Genomic DNA, 22,308 nt, shown 5'->3' with positions numbered 1-22,308 from the left:
CTGCTGAAAACATTTTTAAAGCCTCCTACTTATTTTTCTTTTTTTTTATTGAGGTATGGCTGATGAACAATAAGTCCCAGGTGTACAACATAGTGATTCACAATTTTTAAGTTATACTCCATTTATAGTTATTATTAAAATATTGGCTATGTTCCCTGTGCTGTAAAATATGTCATTTTAGCTTATTTATTTTACACATAGTAGTTTGCACCTCTTCATCTGCAGCACTATCTTGCCCCTCCCCCTTCCCTCTCCCCACTGGTAACCACTAGTTTGTTCCCTGTGTCTGTGTGTCTATTTCTTTTCTGTTACATCCACTAGTTTATTTTTTAGATTCCACACATAAGTGATATCATATAGTATTTTCCTTTGCCTGACTTATTACTAAGCTTAATACCCTCCAAGTCCATCCATGTTGCTGCAAATGGCATTATTTCGTTCTTTTTTATGGCTGAGTGGTATTCCTTTGTCATATGTATATATATACAGATACACACCACATACATAGATAAAGAAGATGTTATATATACATAATATCTTCTTTATCCATTCATTTGTTGATGGACACTTAGGTTGCTTCTATGTCTTCACTATTGTAAACAGTGCTGCTATGAACATTGAGGTGCATATATCTTTTCGCTTTAATGTTTTTGTTTTCTTTGGATATATACCCAGAAGTGGAATTGTTGGATCATATGGTAGTTCTATTTTTAGTTTTTTGAGGAACCTCCATACTGTTCTGCACAGTAACTGCATCAATTTAAATTCCCACCAACAGTGTACAATGGTTCTCTATTCTCCACATCCTCGCCAACATTTGTTATTTGTAGATTTTTTTTGATGATAGCCATTCTGACAGGCGTGAGGTAATATCTCATTGTGGTTTTAATTTGCATTTCTCTAATGATTAACAATGTTGAGCATCTTTTCACATGCCTGTTGGCCATCTGCATTTCTTCTTTGGAAAAATATCTATTCAGGTCTTCTGCCCATTTTTTAATCAGCTTGGTTTTGGGGGTTTTTTTTGTTTGTTTGATGTTGAGTTGTATGAGCTGTTTATATATTTTGGATATTAACCTCTTATTGGTCATATCATTTGCAAGTATTTTCTCCCATTCAGTAGTAGGTTGTCTTTTTTGTCAGTGGTTTCCTTTGCTGGGCAAAAGCTTTTAAGTTTAATTAGGTTCCATTTGTTTATTTTTGCTTTTGCTTCCTTGCTTTAGGAGACAGATCCCCCACAAAAACTGCTGCGATTTATGTCAAGGAGTGTTCCACCTATATTTTCTTCTACAAGTTTTATGGTTTCAGGTCTTATCTTTAGGTCTTTAAACCATTTTGAGTTTATTTTTGTACCTGGTTTAAGAAAATTGTCTAATTTCATTCTGTTGCATGTAGCTGTCCAGTCATCCCACCATCATTTACTGAAGAGACTGTCTTTTCCCCATTGTACATTCTTGCTTTCTTTGTCATAGATTAATTGACCATAAGTGTGTGAGTTTATTTCTGGGTTTTCTATCCTGTTCCACTGATCTGTGTGTCTGTTTCTGTGCCAGTACCATACTGTTTTGATTACTGTGGCTTTGTAGTATAGTCTGAAGTCAGGCAGCGTGATGCCTCCAGCTCTTTTTTACTTTCTCAAGATTGTTTTAGCTATTCAGGATCTTTTGTGTTTCTACACAAAGTTTAAAATTTTTGTACCAGTTCTATGAAAAATGCCGTTAGTAATTTGATAGGGACTGCACTGAATCGGTAGATTGCCTTGCATAATATGGTCATTTTTAACAATAATACTTCTTCTAATCCATGAACACAGTATATATCTTTCCATTTGTTTGTGTCATCTTCAATTTCTTTCATCAATGTCTTAATAGTTTTCTGAGTACATGTCTTTTACTTCCTTAGGTAGGTTTATTCCTAGGTATTTTATTCTTTTTGATGCGACTGTAAATGGGATTGTTTCCTTAATTTCTCTTTCTGATAGTTCACTGTTAGTGTACAGAAACGCAACAAATTTCTGTATATTAATTTTGTATCCTGCAGCTTTACCAAATTCACTGATGAGCTCTAGAAGTTTTTTGTGGCATCTTTAGGATTTTCTATGTATAGTATCATGTTATCTGCAAACAGTGACAGTTTTAATTCTTCCTTTCCAATCGGGATTCCTTTTATTTCTTTTGCTTGTCTGACTGCTGCAGCTTGGACTTCCAACACTATGTTGAATAAAAGTGGTGCGTGGGCACCCTTGTCTTGTTCCTGATCTGAGAGGAAATGCTTTTGGCTTTCCATAACTGAGTATGAAATTAGCTGTGGGCTTATCACATATGGCCTTTATTATGTTGAGGTATGTTCCTTCTATGCCCACTTTCTGGAGAGTTTTTATCATAAATGGATGTTGAATTTTGTCAAAAGCTTTTTATGCATCTACTGAGACGATTATATCATTTTTCTTCTTCAATTTGCTAATGTGGTATGTATCACACTGACTGACTTGCAGATACTGAAAAATCTCTGAATCCCTGGGATAAATCTCACTTGATTATTGCTTACAATTGTTTATGATCATTTTAATGTATTGTTGTATTTGGTTTGCTAGTATTTTGTTGAGGATTTTTGTATCTATGTTCATCAGTGATATTGGCCTGTAATTTTCTTTTCTTGTGGTATTTTTATCTGGTTTTGGTATCAGGGTGATGCTGGCCTCATAGAATGAGTTCAGAAGCATTCTTTCCTCTGCAGTTTTTTGGAATAGTTTGAGAAGGACAGGTGTTAACTCTTCACTAAATGTTTGGTAGAATTCATTTATAAAGCCATCTGGTCTTAGGGTTTTGTTTATTGGGAGTTTATTACTGATTCAATTTCATTACTGGGAATTGGTCTGTTCGTATCTTCTATTTCTTCCTGCTTCAGCCTTGGGAGATTCTAAATTTCTAGGAATTTTTCCATTTTTTCTAGGTTGTCCATTTGACTGGCATACAGTTGTTTGTCACAGTCTCTTATGATCCTTTGTATTTTAAAAGCCTCTTACTTTATTAAAACCAAGCCTACTGGGATGATACTGTTAGTCTAAAAGGAATCATCCAATAAAACTCCAAGAAAAAACAAAATATTTCTTCTAGTAATAGTACAAACGGTTGCAGTTCTCTCATTGAAAAGATATTATCATATAGGAAAGTCATTAGATCACATGAAATGAAATGCAGTTACTGAGATTATGAATACTCCCTGCCCTAAAGAATACTGCTGGGTGCTGCTTTCTGTCATCTTCTTCCTGAGAGCACCTCGGCCTTGACTATCAAGTTGGTGTATGGTCACTGTGATTAGCTGCATCATGGGTATAGCCCCCATACTTGACATTCATTTTAAAGTCACACCACAGTCTATGAAGTCAGGACTGGGCTGCAGCTTATTGTTTCCCTTACTTCTAGGATGATGCAAATATTCTTCCTAGAAGTTCCTACAATACCTTCTTGGCTTTTGAACATTGCCCAAGACAGTAGCAGTTTGTGTGACTTTTATAACAGGTCAACTTGTAGTAAAATTTTAATACAATAAAAATTATATCAAATACTACTTGAGTCAAAGACTATGGTACAAGCCATCTAAGATCAATCTAGATATCAATGCTATATGGAGTAGTGAAGCACAGAGGTTAAAGGTTATGGCTATATGGTAAGAGAAAAGTGAGATTAAATCCTGGTTCTGCCACTTATAAACTGTATGGTCTTGAATATGTTTGCTGGGGGCCCTAGGCTGTAAAACGAAGAAAGCAATATCCACCTCACAGAATTATTCCAGAGCTGTTTAGTCCAGTAACAAGCTCAGTGAATGGTAACTATAGCTGCTATTATTTATAATTAACACTATGAATATTTTTATTCTCCTTTCATCCATTTTACATCATCATTTAATGGGCATTCAAAGACTTCAAGGATGCTGTTCTTTAGTAACTGGGGCTATACCTAATCTACACATCAAATCAAGTCAGGAACAGGATCAAAATGTAGAGCAAGGTTCCTAAGCTACTCAATAATGTGGGAATCTGCCTTCTTAGGATCTTAATATGATCTTGCAGCAAAGAGGTCATTAAGAACTGGCTCTAAGCAGCTCAGGAGTAGAGGCTATCCCATGATCACAGTTCCTCTTGCCTCTAGCCCATCAATGTCATGTTTTTAAAGGCAGAGCAGGGCCCTCTATGGACCTGTCTTCCATGTGTGTGCATAACATGGCCCTGTTGGAGAAACCTAGGGTTAAAACTCTGGTTTCTATTTTTCAACATCTGAGACTTAATCATACTGCTCCAAATGAAGCAGCATTATTGCTTCATTGCTGTTGTTTCATTTTGTTTTGTTTTGTTTTTTTAAGTCATGGTTGCAAGATTACTTAACATACACTACACACACAAATATCTGAATATTATGGGAGACAATGCATAATCCCACTTCCCAAAAGATTTTTCCTCCTGTGATCGTTTTTGTTTTTGCTCCAATTGTCCTATTTTGCATGCTTTAGGATTTGGAATTTTTTTTTAAGTGTTTAAAACCTTTAACAACAAGAAAATAATTTGAAGTAATTTAGCAGAGAATAATAGTCATTAACAAAGTAAAAATACAGGTTTATTATTTGGAAAACATAAGATCTCTAAACATTATAACCAACTCAAGTTTAAAAGAACTCAGAAGTGAAACAAACCTAAAATTTTAAATAGATTATGTGGTTTTCTAACAATGTACTTAAAATTATGAACAGATAGAAAAAGATCACAATTATTGATACTAAAGAGCTTATTAAATTACAGAATATTTTCTGATGCAAAATTCAGGGAACCCTCCACAATGGTGGATAAGGAAACGAATAGAAAATGTCTAAAATTCTACTTAAGAAAGTTGATGAATTTTACAGTTCTTACCCTATTGCTGCTTTCTATTACAATTCCTATTATACTTTTTTGGTTATTTTTCTGCTGGCAATGTTTGTTCATTCTTTCACTTAGAACTAATTCCCTCAAAGCTGATTAAGAAGTCACGTTCTAGGGCTTCCCTGGTGGCGCAGTGCTTGAGAGTCCGCCTGCCGATGCAGGAGACGCGGGTTCGTGCCCCGTTTCGGGAAGATCCCACATGCCGCGGAGCGGCTGGGCCCGTGAGCCATGGCCACTGAGCCTGCGCGTCCGGAGCCTGTGCTCCGCAAATGGGAGAGGCCACAACAGTGAGAGGCCCGCATAACGCAAGGAAAAAAAAAAAAAAAAAAAAGAAGTCACGTTCTAGTGACAACCTCATCAGAACAAAAAGCACATTTTTGATGAGGCTTAATATCTTAAAATCAACAGCCTCATGGCTGGGTCCATTCTCACCTTCTATCTCCATTCCTTAGTAAATGGAGTTCCTCTCCTCCCCTTGAGGGGAAGACAGAAGGTGCCTATGGTTCTAATCTCTGCACTACAATCCCTGGAACAGGTGACACATGTGTTGAACAAGCTTTCTTTTCTAAGTGAAGCACTCTTGTGATTTGGACAGCTCACTTAAAAACGGCAATAATTTATTTTAAATTACTATTACTGGGCTTTCCTGGTGGCGCAGTGGTTGAGAGTCCACCTGCCGATGCAGGGGACGCGGGTTCGTGCCCCGGTCCGGGAAGATCCCACATGCCGCGGAGCGGCTGGGCCCGTGAGCCATGGCCGCTGAGCCTGCGCGTCCGGAGCCTGTGCTCCGCAATGGGAGAGGCCACAACAGTGAGAGGCCCACATAACCGCAAAAAAAAAAAAAATTACTATTACTTTAAATAATAATTTATTTATTAAAATAATTTATTTTAATGAAGGAATCAATTCCTCAACTTTGTTGTTCTTGATCATACAATATCCTGGCTACCCAGAACTCCTGAGGAGGAAATTGCACTGAATACTTGTGTTCTATTGGTAGTTGAGGAATTTCCTTCCCTCTTTTAACATATATACATAAAATAATATATAAATATAATTTAATCTTCTTAACAAACTCAGATTGTTGTTCTTCCATGAAATAAACAGAATGCTGCCTTAAAGATCTACCACAGAGTTTGGGGCTAACTGACCCTACAATAAATGGGTCTCAGTTTGCTGTGTTTCATAAGCTTTATGTTAGTTTCCTGGAGTTTTGCTTTCTCTCTCTCTCTCTCTCTTTTTCTTTTGGTCACTGAGGTCTAGGTCTGTAAGAACATTCTCAGTCTTATTTTTCTATTTCTGTTAGACTTGGAAACCAAACAAGCAAGTTATTAAGTTACATGGAAAGTTTAAAAAAATACTGAGTTCTAGTTGTTTAACAAATTATACTGGCCTATCCCCAGCTTCTTAGAAATAACCCATATTAAAGCACTGTGTATACTATAAAGCACTAAATAAATCACTGTCAGTATAATTATTTTGGCTAACATTTTAGACAAATCATGTTACTAGATAGGTAAGAAGTTATATAATGAGTACTCTGAATACGTGTTTAACCCACAGAGCACCGTAATTTATTATTTTTTACAACACTCTGCTAAATGGGAAACTGAGGCATATGTAGCTTATGGATTAAAGAAAGAATTAATATGACTGCTGTACTTCAAATGGTAGGCCAGTATTTAATTTTTTGACCAAATCTTACTTTAACTCTTTTAATTTCAACCCTAAAAGAAAAAAGTAATAATAACTGACATTACTGGGCACTCACCATTTTGAAGTGGTTTACATATTTCAACTCATTTAATGTTCACAATAAACCTCATGAAGTAAGAACTAAAGAACTACTGTTATCTCTATCTTACGGATGAGGAAACTGAGGTAACAAGTAGCTGGGTAACTCCTAAGGTTACGTAGCTTATAAATGTCAGAGTTGAGTCATGAAACAAATCTGGCATGCTGCCTTACCCCAAAAAGCTGGTGACTGACCAGTTTTTATATCTAGAAACCCAAGCCATTTATATGTAATATTTGTCCAATTACTCCTGGGAAAACAAATTATTCACTAAGTTCGTTAAATTATAAAAATTTAAATAAAAGGCTACTCAGTGAAACTTTATTTATAGTTAAAAATAAGAATCTCCCTTTAAAAAAAATTCTTAGTGTAAAGTATGAAGGCAAATTTCTCATAAACAAAAAATGTTCCCCTTTCATTCTGACCATGTGTCGGGTTTCCAATCTTAAGTAACAGCTTTTGGACAGGTTACAGCAAAGAAAATCTAAAGCCAACTGAGATTAAGTAGCTGCCAAAGTATGCTGCTATTATGGACATTTAAAACCAACCAGTTTTTTCAAAAGTAAAAACATGAACTGCACTACAGTGTCTCCAAGATCCCTTCTAGTGCTGAAGTTCTATGAATCTAGGAACAGAAAGTAAATGGTCTCTTAAAACATACCTTGAGTATTCTTGAGGATATGGAGAAGAGTACCAGGTATGGATTTCATACTTCCCAAACTCAATAACAGAGGGGCAGCGGACTTGTGGATCAGGGGGACCGGTCACTCCAACTTTCTGTGCAGTGAGAAAATACATTAATTACATAAGTTAGCCAAATTAAATACACTGAGACAGATAACAAAACCAACAAAACAAAACAAAAACCCCATATGAATCTAAGTGTCGCCTTCTCAGGATTCCACAGGAAAAGTTAAAAAGCCAGGAACAAGCTAATAAGTTTTGAAATAAGCTGTATTATCCTTTAAATAGAGCATCCAAATGAAGAATAAAAATGCTAATAAATCTCTTAGAACCAAATGCAGTTGGTGACATTGCAGTTTCCACATTTAATAATAGTGTGAATATCCTGAACTAAACTCACTCCTTAATCACTTAGTTGTTAAAGAGACCCTGCCAGCACTTGGGGATATAAAGTCAGGGGTGGGGAGGAGTGCTTGCTGCCCACTGGCCGAGATCACATGTATAGTGTCCCAAGTGACAGCAATGGCAACCACCTACTCAACATGTGAGCACATACAGAAAGGAATCATCCTCCAGTTTGTGAAAACAGATATTAAGGAATATGACAAAACAAGTAGGAGTCTTCATTTTACACTGCCCCTAAAATTCCCTTCTTAGTGGCTTTTCATAGGTTTAACCAAAGAAAGTAATACTCTGTTAAACACATATTTTTATCCCTTTTTATCTATCTTCTGTTTACAATTAAAATAATTTCTATACCCCCATCCCTGCAATAACCTGAAGTACACTATCTTAAAAAAGGAATAACTTGTAAAGCGTTGAGGACTTCCACACCAGCAGCTCAAATATAAGCCACTGCTATTGACTACAAGGATCAGGTTTTAAAACCTTAAATTCAAGGGGAATCTGATCTGCCCTGCACCCACTACAACAAGATTCATACATGTATACATGTATATAGGCATACCTCGGAGATACTGTGGATTCGGCTCCAGACCACAGCAACAAAGTGAATATCACAAGTCACACGAATTTTTTGGTCTCCCAGTGCATATAAAAGTTATTTACACTACACTCTAGTCTATTAAGTTTGCAATAGCATTATGTCTAAAAAAAACAACGGACATACCTTAATTAAAAAATACTTTACTGCTAAAAAATGCTAACCATTATCTGAGCCTTCAGCAAGTCACCATAACAGATCACGAGAACAAATATAATAATAATGAAAAAGTCTGAAATATTGCAAAAATTACCAAAATGTGACAGAGGCACAAAGTGAACAAATGCTGCTGGAAAAGTGGTGCTGATACACTTGCTCAACTCAGAGCTGCCACAGCCTTCAATCTGTAAAAACCTAACTATCTGTGAAGCACAATAAAGTGAAGTGTAATAAAACAAGGTATGCCCCTGTGTGTGTTATGCATATAACATATAATATATATGCATGTATATTTATTATGGATAGTCTATAAACATTAAATGACTTTTTTTTTAAAAAAGGAGCAAGAATTTAGCCTAATCAAACACGAGTATTAATAACTCTTCAAACGAGCAACCAAAATTACCTTTCAACTTTACGCTTTAAAAACCACTGAGAGATTACTAAATTCCCTTGTTGGAGCTCGTGACAAACACACACACACACACACACACACACACACACACACACACACCCCTTCTAACAAAGCTAAAAAAAAAATCAGAGGTTTTTATTCACTTTTCATATAAATTCATTTAAGGAAGAAGCCTTTTCACCACAACTCATTTGAGAACTCTGGTCTTTCTAACCATTCCCTTTTATAAAAGGCCAAGGGACTTATCTCAGGTTTCATGCTGGAACACAGCCAGGTGAAACCTCACCTCTTCCTCAGACACCTCAAAACAAAAGACAAACATCTATTAGTTGGATAAACTGTGTTATGACACCAAGGAGTACTGAGGCTCTTCCAAAGGCAAAAATCAAAAAGAAAAACACAAGACAGGGTTAAAATAAGATTTTTTTCATTTCTGAAAACCAAAATAGAACTCTGCAAAAGGTTTTAAACACACTGTTCTTTAAACTACATTCCAGAATCATGTACTCTAGTTCATAAAGTAGTATCTTTTAGGCTATCTTCACAGCTCAAAACAACAAGAATAGTAGGATAGAAAATATCAGAATAACCAATATCAGAAACCAAATCTAACTTCCTGAGCCAAGGATCAAGCAGGAAGCACGAAAGGTGAGACCATGCACCTGCTCCGGCACCGCCTGTTGTGTAAGAGCTTTCCCATCCGCTGCCCGGCGCTCCTCCAGGTGGATGCCCAACGCAAAGTGGATACTCAGCCCCAGTACAACTGTCTGCACATCGCCGCCACTAGGAGAGTCTATGTAAAACCAGACTCAGAGCAGACCTCCTCTGCCTTCGCAGCGCTCGCCTTCCCGCACTGTGAGATGTGCACAGCCACAGGGCTCCACGACCTCCAGCTCCCTTGGGAAAGAAGCCTCTGAGCCAGTGTGTTTCCCTTTACCAAGGTCTGGAAATTAACAAAGGCTCTGTGCAGTGAGGAAGTAACAGCTGCATCTATACCACTCATTAACCTAGTCCTTGCCAAATTCAAATTGTCAAAAATCTGAATTACAAGGTTATCTTTACTAAATCATTTTATTTTTAAATTTCGGTCAAAATTTCATTAAACATGCAGCTTTCAAAGTATCAGATATCGAATATAATCAAGGGCAAAACATTTTTTTAAACTTTTAACTCAGGTTCTGCCACTCTGTGCCCTCCTTCTCATTTGAATACGCCAAAATCTTTAAAACACAACATGTATTCTGGGCCAGAATGGACTTTTTAATCTAAGAAAGTAAGGGGGGCACTAAATGCACTAGTAATTGGGCTAAATCAAAAGGTAACTTTAAATATACCTATTCTAGATAATGAAACTTTTATTACCAGCAATTTATGAGAAAAGACTGTTACTCTTCTGCAAAAACACCACTTCTGTCAAATGACTAATTTATATTTTCCAATATAGAGACCACTCTTGCACACAGAGACCCCCAAGTCTAGATCTGGTACAGAACAAAAATTACAACTGATATAGATACAGCCCTGTTCCCTCCCTCTGCCAGACCTTCCTTTTCCATTCCCTGTGGGAAATGACATTTTGGGGTGGGAGTGGAGGGTAGGACTGTACCCTTAGTATCAGTATGAGATTGTGAAATGTGGGGAGAGGACATGTCTTTCTGGTATTTGAACATTTTCCCATAAAAACTATGATAAAAAATAATTCTGTTCCTTAGGGATTAAAAGTTACCTGGTGAAAGAGATGCATAAGAATGAGTTCACATGCTGCAAAGTGGAGAGAGCATGACCTTAAGGAGTAAAGAGACTGAGCATGTGTGGGGCACCTACTGTGCAGTCTCTGCACCTCGCACTGTCATCTCACTTATTCCCCACAATCCATTCCTCAAAGTAGGAAACAACACGCCTGCTTTATAGATGGGGGGAGGGGAGAGAAGCCAAGGATCAGAGAAGTTAAGAGGTAAAGAACTCTAGGACAGGAATATCAAGAGTGAAACACAAAGACAGAAAAGAACCAACCAGGTACAAGGTGAGATAGAAAGTATGGGTAGCCCTCAACTAATTAATTTCTGAATTCCAAAAGTTTGTGTGTAAGTTTCTTTGAACTGGAACTTAGTTTTCCAAAGAAATGAAGCTACTACATGTCCACAGTCTCTTATCCAAAAGCCTTGGAATAGAATGTACTTTGGATACTGAATTCTTCTCTTGTTAGAGAAGTACTACAGTACCTATATGCATCTTAAATCAACAGCCTCAGTAGGATTTGGGACAATGCTCCATAATCAGATACATTATTATTTCTTTAGCAAAGCATATGAATAGTCACATTAAATGGGATAAGTAAAGAATATATATAGTCTAAACTCAGTTCAGATCATGTTTTGCCAACAACTGAATTAGAGTAACTAAGATCTTACTATAAAATGAGTTATCATTTTTTGTCACTCTCTAAAGAAGATATACATACAGATGGTCAATATGTACATGAAAAGATGTTCGACATCACTAATCATCAGGGAAATGCAAATGTAAACCACAATGAGATGTCACCTCACACCCATTAGGATTGCTACTATAAAAAACAAAACAAAACACCAGAAAATAACAAGTGTTGAAGAGCATCTGGAGAAACTGGAACCCTTGAGCATTGCTGGTGGGAACGTAAAATGGTACAGCCACTGCGGAAAAAAACAGTATGGCAGTTCCTCAAAAAATTAAACACAGAATTATCATATGAACCAGCAACTGCACTTCTGGGAATACAGCCAAAAGAACTGAAAGCCAGGACTCAAACAATTATTTGTACACCATGTTCATAGCAACATTATTCATAAGTCGAAAAGGCAGAAGCAACCCAAGTGTCCACTGACAGATAAAGGGATAAAAAAGATGTGGTACAAACACACAACGGAATACAATTTAGACTTTAAAAAGGAAGAAAATTCTGACACATATTACAACATGGATGAACCCTGAAGACATTATGCTAAGTAAAATAAGGCCGACACAAAAGGACAAATATTTTACGATTGCACTCATGTGAGGTCTACCTAGAGTAGTTAAATTCATAGACAGAAAGTAGAATGGTGGTTGCCAGGGGCTGGGGGAGGGAGAAATGGGGACTTAGACTTTCCTTTTCTTCTTATCCAGCTTAGATTCCAAGGTCTTTTACTGTACCTCACCTTTACCTACATCCTTAACTTCCTTTTCTCCTGATTCACCAAAATCCCAACTCTGGTTAAAGTCAATATTCCAACACAATCCAAGTTATTACCCTCATATCTGAACACTATTAGAGAAAAACACAGAACCATGCTCACTAGTCTCAATTTATAATTCATACCCACTAACCTCAATGGGCACTTGATGCTTCCCTACTCCATTCACTCTCCTATTCTTCTAGATTATTTCATTACTTTCTCCTGTCTCTCAAGCCTCCAATACCTTGTACCCCATCTTCACATTCAAGCAATGCCTTTGCTTTCTAAGAAGCAATCAAAAGAGAGCTTCCACAGCTTTCCACGGCACATCTGTATGTCTACCCTTGTGGCCATACACCCTGCCCTTCCTTAAGGCTATGGATGAATGGTCTAGGCTCCTACCTAAGGCCAACACCCCAAATGATGTGAATGACACACTAAGCGCTTTGCAAATATCAATTCATTTAATCCTTTCAAGAAACCTATTAAGTAACTTGGTTGACCAAGGTCACTCAGCAGAGACAGGATTTGAACCCGTGCAGGCTGTCTCTAATACCTAGGCTCTTAACCACCATCTTAATAAATACTCAATAAAATTTTGCTAAATCATCAAATGAATGAACTCAAAATATATCTAAACAGCCTTTAATATGTGACTCATAATTAATGGGTAAATGCCTTCAGACACTAAAACAGCCCTCTGCTCCCATCCCTAATTTCAGCAGTACCAAGGAGTCCACTCCAGCAACAAAAAAGCAGTCATGGGGCTTCCCTGGTGGCGCAGTAGTTGAGAGTCCGCCTGCCGATGCAGGGGACACGGGTTTGTGCCCCACTCCGGGAGGATCCCACATGCCGCGGAGTGGCTGGGCCCGTGAGCCATGGCCGCTGAGCCTGCACGTCCAGAGCCTGTGCTCCGCAACGGGAGAGGCCACAATAGTGAGGGGCCCGCGCACCGCAAAAAAAAAAAAAAAGGAGTCATGGAGATACCTTAAAACCCCAGCACGCTAAAACTAACATCCTCTTAAAAGCAGTCATGGAGATACCTTAAAACCCCAGCATGCTAAAACTAACGTCCTCTTACTAGCTTTCAAGGTCCTCTAAAATCCAGCCCTATACCAGTAATTCAATATATTTTTTACCATTACCCAACAATGTTCCATGCAGTTTTACCTCTCAGACTAAACTACAGGCAGTCCTTGCTTTGCATGCTACCATGTTAACTGAAACTTATGCATATCAAAACTGAGATCCAATCTCAGTCGCTACAGAGTGCATGAAGCACGAACACAATTCTGATATATGCATGTGTCCTCATCAGCACAGTGCCATGCAAAGCAAGGACTGCCCATCTTATAACACTTTCACAGGCAACTATACTGTTTCTACATCATCCCCACAGTATGACCTGCACATAGTAGGCCCTCAAATATCTGCTGACCTCATGGACCAATAATCACAATGTCTCTCTTATTAATACAATATATACACTGTATTCCTCAAAGCTGAAGTTAATGTTGTTTAACTCCACCTGGTAAGCCCTCATTCTCTTCATTTACCTAAATCCTGATTCTTCTGTGACCATCTCAGATCATACCAACTCTTACTAATCCTAGAATATACTGTGAACATATGGAGCAGTCCATATCATTTAATACAACAACAAATTACATCAACTGGTACTCTGTGCCACTATTTGCTGTTTATCTTACCTTTCCCTACTTGCATTCAGTACAGGCTTTATGCTTTTGATGCCTCTGTAACGTCTTTTACAGGGTAATGCAGGATGTTACTATGATCAGGGGCACAAAAATGGAAGTCACACAGGCTCCAGCTCTAATCCACCTCTACCATTACTAGTTACATAACTTCAGGAAAGTCACTCAACTAAAAGTCTTGGTTTCCTTGTGTAAAATGGAGTGGGTTTCAAGAAGCATGCCCTTTGGGCACTCAAAGAAATCCGGAAATTTGCCATGAATGAGATGGGAACTCCAGATGTGCACATTGACAACAGGCTCAACAAAGCTGCTGGGCCAAAGGAATAAGGAATGTCACATACCGTATCCGTGTGCAGTTGTCCAGAAAACGTAATGAAGATGAAGATTCGCCAAACAATCTCTATACATTGATTACCTATGTACCTGTCACCACTTTCAAAAATCTCAGACAGTTAATGTGGATGAGAACTAACTGCTTAAAGTTATAGAACCGCCTTTGCATCTTGACTTTCCTATTCTAGTTGTAGTTAACAGGCTCATATATCTTAGAGCAGTTCCCAATTACAAGATCATCTGGAAAGTGTTTCCTAGATACTGTACCTGGGCCCCTTCTCCTCAGTCCCTGGAGTTTCTGAATATTTGAACAGAGCCTAGGCAGGTTAAGGTGGTTTTGAAGTACATCCTGGCTTGAGAATGACTGTTTAGGTAGTTGCAACATTAGGCATATAATGTTAATGCTTTTACATGCATGTTTTGTTAATTCTAAGATAAACATTTTTCTAGGAAAAAAATTAATTACTTAATTAAATTAAATAGGGATAACAATCCTTACCTCATAGGGTGAAGAGAGTTGTTGAACCTAGTTTATTCCATTTCTAATTAACTGTTCAATTCTTTATGCAAAGAAGAAAATTATTTTAGTGGCCCACACAGATTTCAAAAATGCTGTTAACTTTCTAGAACCACAAAAAAAAAACAATCAAATCCTTCAAAATTAGAAAGCACTAAAATTACTATAGAAATATAATGTGCTATTTGGTGATATTTTATGTAAAAATCATTCTATATATTTCGAGGAGGCTGTTATGCTCTTCAATGTAATGAGTTGAATACAAATGCTTCTTTCTGGTAATGCATCTTTTAAGAAAAACCATTTCTTCCAAGATCACAAGATCACTGTTGAAATATAATTCCAAACAAAAGCCTATACTACTAATTTCTTATACTTCTGTTTTTCTTTTTAGAGGTGGCTCTTTTTTATGAAGTGTTCACTGACTAGCTAGTAATGATGGAACATAGTACCAGGCAAACTATATCCTTCTCCTGAAATTAAAACAAAAAAACAAAAACAAAAACAAAACAAAAAACCAATTAATAGATGACTTTTTTTGGGGGGTGGCACTTGCTAAACATTTCAATAATGCTCAACTTAATTAGATAATGTATCACACAAAATTTAATTGTTCAAGATCATCACTATGAGCCATCACTATTGGATTTGCTTTTGTGAGTACGTTTCCTACTAAACAGTAAAAGCTCTATGAAAATAAAAACAATGTCTCATTCATAGCCCCTGCACCTAGCATAGTTTCTAGAACAAAGTAGGTACTTAATAAATGATGGGTTTTTGCTTGGATGTATTCCTATATTAACTCCTTTATCATTTATCTCTTATGAAGACTGCATAAGACCCTGTAATAAAATCTTCCTGCAAAATTTGTGGAACAACGGTTGAAGCAGTTTCTACTAAAGAACATCTAGGCTCTCAAAAATGACTTTGTAAGTTTATGAATGCTTCTATTATTTAAAAACATCATCTAATCTAATCAATAGCGACTCTCCCCACTGGCTTCAACCCACTTTCTCTGTTACATTAGGTCAGAGAGCCTGGGAGCTGTCCTTGACAACCTCCCACTCCTTTACACTGCACATTGAATCTACCACCAAGTTCTGCTGACTCCGTCTCTGAAATGCATTCTAAATCAATCCACTTCTCTCCCATTTCCACTGCCACCTCTCTAGTCTAAGTCACCATCTTCTTCCATCTGGATCACTGAAAAAGCCTCAAAATTGGTTTTCCAGCTTTGACTCTTGCCTAATTCCAATCCATTCCTCATAGAGTGGCCAAAAAAAAAAATTAATGCGAATCTGATCTATTTCCTTTCTAAAATCATTCAATGATTAAAGAAGATGTGGTAGATATATACAATGGAATACTACTCAGCCATAAAAAAGAATGAAATAATGCCATTTGTAGCAACATGGATGGACCTAAAGATTATCATACTAAGTGAAGTAAGTCAGAGAAAAGACGAATATCGTATGACATCACTTATATGCAGAATCTAAAAAATATGATACAAATGAAACTTATTTAAAAAACAGAAATAGACTCACAAACACAGAAAACAAACTAATGGCTACCAAAGGGGAAAGGGACAGGGAGGGATAAATTAGGAGTCTGGGATAACAGATACACACTACTATATACAAAAGAGATAAACAACAAGGACCTACTATATAGCATAGGGAACTATATTCAATATCTTATAATAAACCATAATGGAAAAGAATTTTCTAAAAAAAGCATTCAATGGTTTCTCACTACAGTTACAATAAAAACCCCAATCCTAACTTAGGTCGTCAGCTTATCTCTTCAGCTTTATCTTTTGTGACTTTTATTCACTGTACTCTAGTTATACTGGCCTTCTTTCAGTTTCTCAAATTTACCAAGCTCCTTTATGCCTCAAGACGTTTACACAGGCAGCCCCTATGTCTGGAACATTCTTCTTAGTAGTTTTGTGCCTTGCTGACTTTCCACTCAACCTTTAGGTCCCTGTGTAAATTATCACTGCCCTAAAAGAGGAATCCCAGACACCTGGACCAGGAAGTGTCTACTATAACCTCTCATTGCATTCTTATTTTCTTCCTATTACTTAGCAGTTTGTAAGAACAGATTTATTTGTATGATTGTTTACTATCTGTCTCACTCATGAGGCAAAGTTTCATGAAGGCAGAAGCTATGACTTTTTGTTCAGCCTATAGCTCTAGTTCCATGCCAGGCACATGAATTCCAAATGAATGAACCTCACGCAGAAATACCACCATCATCAGAATTTCAGTGCACTGCCAATGAAAATAAGCACAGATTAGAATTCAAATATCTAGTTATTTCTTTGGTGCCAGATACGTACATGGACAATCACAAGTTCAATAAAATACTGGAAGAAACACACAATTAGCCAGATTATTGTCAATACAAATTTATATTGTCTCCACTGGGTCTCAGCAAGGCTCAGCACCCCTTTTAACTCTCCCTAGTCATCTTTCTCTTCACACTCCTATTATTCCAACTCCTGGCCCATTTCTCCCAGCAGAAAATTTCATTTAAACATCCATTCATTAAACAAATATTTACTGAGCCTTTACTATATTCCAGGTACTTGGTATAAAACAGTGACCAAAAAGAAAGTGCATGTTCTCAAGGCACTTACATTCTAGAAATAAATATTTACATTCAGGAAGTGATAAGTACTATATAGGACAAGCAAGCAGGTAGGGGGACACAGAGTGATACAGTGGGGATAAATGTATGCTATTTCAGTTTGGGATTTAGGAAGGGCCTCTCTGATGGGTGACAGGAGCAGAGACCTAAACAGAGTGAGCCAACTAGACGTCTGGGCCAGAGGAAGGGCAATCCAGACGGGGAGCAGTAAGTGTGAAGGCTCCAAGGCAGAAGGGAGCCTGGTGTGTCTGAGGAAGAGAAGGAGGCCTGTGGCTTGAGCAGAGCAAACAAGGGCAAGAGTGGGAGGACAAAGTGGAAGAGCCGACACTTTCTGACCAGGTAGCTCCTGTCTCCTAGTAACTGACAAACACTGCTGAGTCTTAATAAGCAGGTGTTTGATGCCTATGTTGTGACTGAATTTCCAAACCTCATTACTCGAGACACAATTCTCCTATTTGGAAGAGCGGGGCAGGCACAAGGTCATGGTGGGCCTTTTTAAACATTCTAAGCAAGACTGAAAGACACTGGAGGGCTTCTGAGCAGAGAAGTGGTATGTTTCAAAACATTTACTGCAGGCCCTGTATAAAGAATATAGACTAAGGACTGGGGTGAGGAACAGGAGTGGAAGCAAGTAGCTGAGTCTGGAGACATTACAACAGCCCAAGCAGCAGGTGCCGGCAGCTTAGGCTAAGACAGAGGTGGAAGGGAAAAGGAGGAGTCATATTCTGGATATATTGTGAAGGCAGACCAACAGGATTTGCTGATGAACTGAATACGTACAGAGCATGAGACAGAAAAAAATCGAGGACCTCTTTGGGCCTGAGCAAGTAAAAGAACAGAACTACCACTGACTCCTATTCTCCAAGAAAAGGAACCAGGGATTCTTAGAGAAATGGCTGAATCTACAACTAGAACAACAAGAGCCTAGGACATACTGCTGTGGCCAAAAGTAAATATGAATATGGACTGTACAAATATCGAATCATTTTGTTGTACACCTGAAACTAATACAATGTTTATCAATTATACCTCAATTTTAAAAATCACCAAATGAATAGAATAAACTGGAGAAAGTAACACACACAAAAAAACCGAAGTTAAGGGTGAGGTAGAGATTAAAATCACAATAAATGTTCTCAATCTGTGTGGGGGGAAAAATGACAGAGAAACGTCAGAATGACTCAGGGGCTGGCTTGAGGTTCCCCCTGCCCAAATCTGGAACAATCTGAGCATCAAAATAAGTATCAATAGCAACAAATGATAAGATAACTCATAAAATAAGAATCTACAAGTCATAGACAGACAAATAGACATATGGATGGAGGGATGGATGGATGGATAGACTGATAGACAGGAAGAAGGAAAAGCTCTTCCTTATAGCAGTACGCCAATTAATAAATGTAAAATAAATGATGGAATTAGAAAAGCATCTAATTCCATCTAAAGCAACCTGCAAAGTCTAGCAGGTAAAATTTGATAAGAAACAGGATATTTACACAAAGTGTATTCCCACAAGATACATATCAATAATTACAGAGGGCAAATGATTTCACAGAGAAGAAACAAGGCACGATACCACTGTAACCAAGTGATCAAGTTAACATCACTTGTAACAGGACGAACACCTACTACGTGCCTCCTGGTATGACACGCTGATGAGGACACGTCACCTCTGTAAGACATTCAAAAAAATAAATAACCTGCACACGTCAAAAATGTCGAGGGCAGGAAAGATAAAGACTGAGAAAGTATTTCAGGTTAAAGGAGGCACAAGTAAACGAAATACATGATCCTAGACTGGACAGTGGACCAGGACGTGGCTTATTTTTCCTTTTGCTATAAAGAACATTAGTGGTACAGCTGGTGAAATTTGATTAAAACCTCCAGATTAGGTAACATGCTTCACTGGTGTTAAATTCCTGATGCGATGACTGTACTGTGGTCAAGTATAAGAACGTCCTTGTTTTTAGGAAATACACACAAATAAGCAGGAATAAAAGGCATTAGCATATGTCTGCAACTTATTCAGGGGAAAAAAAATGTTCTTAAAAAGTGAAGAACTCCTTTGAATTCCCACTGAATATCATGTAACTTTCTACTACAGTACCTATAACACTTTTTTTTTTTTTACTTATTGTCCAGAAAAGAATATGCCTTCAGAGGTTAAGCAACTTGCCTGAAGTAGAAGTTAGTAAATGACAGACCAAGGCTTGACCTCAGATCTACCTGACTCAAAGCCATACCTGGTTAAATCATAAGACGGTGAAGTGCCGAGTAAATGTTTGCTGAATATTTATATTGTTGTCTTTATTTTTCAAAAATACTCTACATAAACAGTCTATTCACTAATGGGTCTCTTAATCCAAAGAGTTTCACCTATGCAACAGGAATCCCCAGCATCAGCCTCATAAATTCTTAATTTCAAGAAAAGAGACAGAACTCAACTTAGCTTACACAGTGAGTAGGTGGCAAAGAAGGAAAAGACAAAAGATAAACACAATCCAAAAGAGCCTTTATGATCTACCCCTGCACTCTTCCAATCTGTTATTCTGCCATTATCTACACCCTATGTTCTTCCCGCATTTTCAAATCTTCACGCTTCTGTTCCTTCTAATTATACGGGACACCATTCCTTGTCATCCTGATAAACTCCTACACATTCTTAAGACCACCTCAAGTAGTATTTCCCCTCAATGAATCCTCTTCTGACCTCCCCAGAAAGAAGTACATACTTGCCTCCCATACTCCCCAAATTCCATGTATTCTATAATTAAACTTTCACATTAAGGAAATTATCTATTTACAAGTCTCTCCTGGCTAGAGAAGGAATCCTGTCATTTACCTTGGCATCTCTAACATCTGGCACATAAGTAGGTTCTGTGTCTGTACATTTATATCTTGCTACTTGTTAACAAAGGATTAAGGCAGAAGCATTTAATAAATATTTCCTGAATTAATGAATATGTGTTTTATCACTTGAGAGAGGCTTGGTTTTTGTTTGTTGGTAAAATCCTAAACTCTTCTTCATACATAAGACAGAAAATATTGATAAATAAACCAAGCTCATTTGATACTGGTAGTCAAAGCAATGTGTTTATCTGCAAAACCAAAGAGCAATTATCATGGGTTTGAAAAGAACACCAGCAAACTATGCACACGCACAAACCACATCTATTTGCAGATCAGATGGATAAATAAATTGCTATTACTGCTTTACCCACAATATAATTAATCCTCTGTTTCTCATCCATGAACAAACTGTTTGTCCCATCTGAATATTCAACTTTACCTGCAGTGCTTGTTCTTGGATATCACGAAATAATTCCATATCTTTCTCAGTCATGATTTCCTGGCTCCCAAAAAGCCGTTCCTCACTTTCTTGTTTGCCGTCCCAGCCATCCTGATTGTCTGCACATTAAGAAAGGGCTCACGTTATTAATGCCACCTTCAGTTTAGTACATGAACTAGAACAAATTTCAAAAGTCTTAATATTATTTACATAAAAGAGAAGAGGATAACATTAAACTGACTCCAAGAAAGATACTAGTCAATAAACAATATGTACATATTATATCTTGCCTTATAATGAAAACCCTGAATTGACTTCAAGCTGCTTAAAAATGCTAGCTAAATAACTAAATTTAAACTTCATTAAAGGAGATTATATTTCAGTATACACATACATACATATAAAAGTAGAACAGGGAAAAGGTCTAAGAAGTATGAAGTCTATTTTGAAATAACATGAATATAAAACTTTTAATATGAGTTTAACATGTCAACATGCAAATATTGCTTCTTCATTCTTTGGTAGTATGGACGAAGTTTATGTTATAGCAAGACATAATTTTTATCACTTCAGAGCAAAACAAGGAAATTTTGCTCCTTTTAAAATTCTCAATGATTCCACAATCTTCATAAGGCCAATACATTCTTATCTCAACAAACAGATGTATTTCAAATAGCTACTTTAACTGATGCCAAGTACTACCAACTCCCCTCACATTCTGGGTACCCTTTTAAAGCACAAACTCCAAAACCTGAGTATCACAGATGGTAATCCTCTGGGTAAGTATGACAAATTATAAAAAGCATACACTAAATGATGCACCTTCCTCAAATGGGTAAAGAAATGAGTGAAAGGAGCATTGAGGGATTAAGTAGATCACTATCCTTTTCATTTGAAGATGACACTGATGTGGTCTCACTTCCTCTCTGTATGAGTATGGCTGAAAAAAACCCATTAGTGACAGACAGTTCTCTTTTAAAAATCAATTGCACATATAGTTACTCATTTAGTGTAAGAAGAAGAAGGACAAGGACTCACTCTTGACAATATTCCTAAACTGAAAAATACATATATAATCTGAAGATATTCTGTGCCTTTAATGCCCCCTAGTGCATGACACAGACGGATGCAGGCACAGATCTAGCACAGTATTCCGTAGCATTGTATCAGATGGTGCAGACTGCTTCTTAAACTCTACAATTCATAAAGAAAATGACAGAGCCAATTAAAGCAAAAGCTCATACCAATGCCTAAAGCTCAATATCGGTTCTCCATACACTTTATACATTTGCTCTAATAATTTCTAACACTTTCCAGTAGATTCTTCTAATAATCCACTGCCAGTGAAATGGTTAATTCAAAAATGCCTTTTATCACAATCTGCTTTAAGAGATTCCTTCCTAAATCCAACATAAATGGCTTGCATATTTTCTTAGATAAATGTACTCAAGAGTGGAGCTTATCTACAGTCTACATGGCTGATAAAGACATGAAAAGGACTTAAATGCTTAAACTGTAGTTAGTTGATTTCCACTCAGGTGAAAAGCCAATCAATACAGCATAAAAGGGGGGACCTGACAAGGATGAGGATTTTTCTCTCCTGCAGTGGACCAATCAATCATTGATATAAGCAG

At 37.3% G+C, this 22,308-nt stretch overlaps 1 protein-coding gene across 1 annotated transcript in view; it reads right to left on the bottom strand.

Moving 5' to 3' along the window:
• Positions 1-22,308, bottom strand: part of KAT6A (lysine acetyltransferase 6A) — a 106,490-nt gene that overhangs the window by 20,288 nt on the left and 63,894 nt on the right. Inside the window, exons 7-8 of the mRNA XM_007455487.1 lie at positions 20,675-20,793; positions 7,372-7,487 (exon numbers count right to left, since the gene is read on the bottom strand). Of these exons, the coding sequence (XP_007455549.1) occupies positions 7,372-7,487; positions 20,675-20,793 (235 nt within the window). The remainder of the gene's footprint in view (positions 1-7,371; positions 7,488-20,674; positions 20,794-22,308) is intronic.

Source organism: Lipotes vexillifer, unplaced genomic scaffold (genome assembly GCF_000442215.2).
Source record: "Lipotes vexillifer unplaced genomic scaffold, Lipotes_vexillifer_v1.1 scaffold414, whole genome shotgun sequence".
NCBI lineage: Eukaryota > Metazoa > Chordata > Mammalia > Artiodactyla > Lipotidae > Lipotes > Lipotes vexillifer.
The sequence above is the reverse complement of the archived record's forward strand: the minus strand, read 5'-3'. Positions and strand labels throughout refer to the sequence as shown.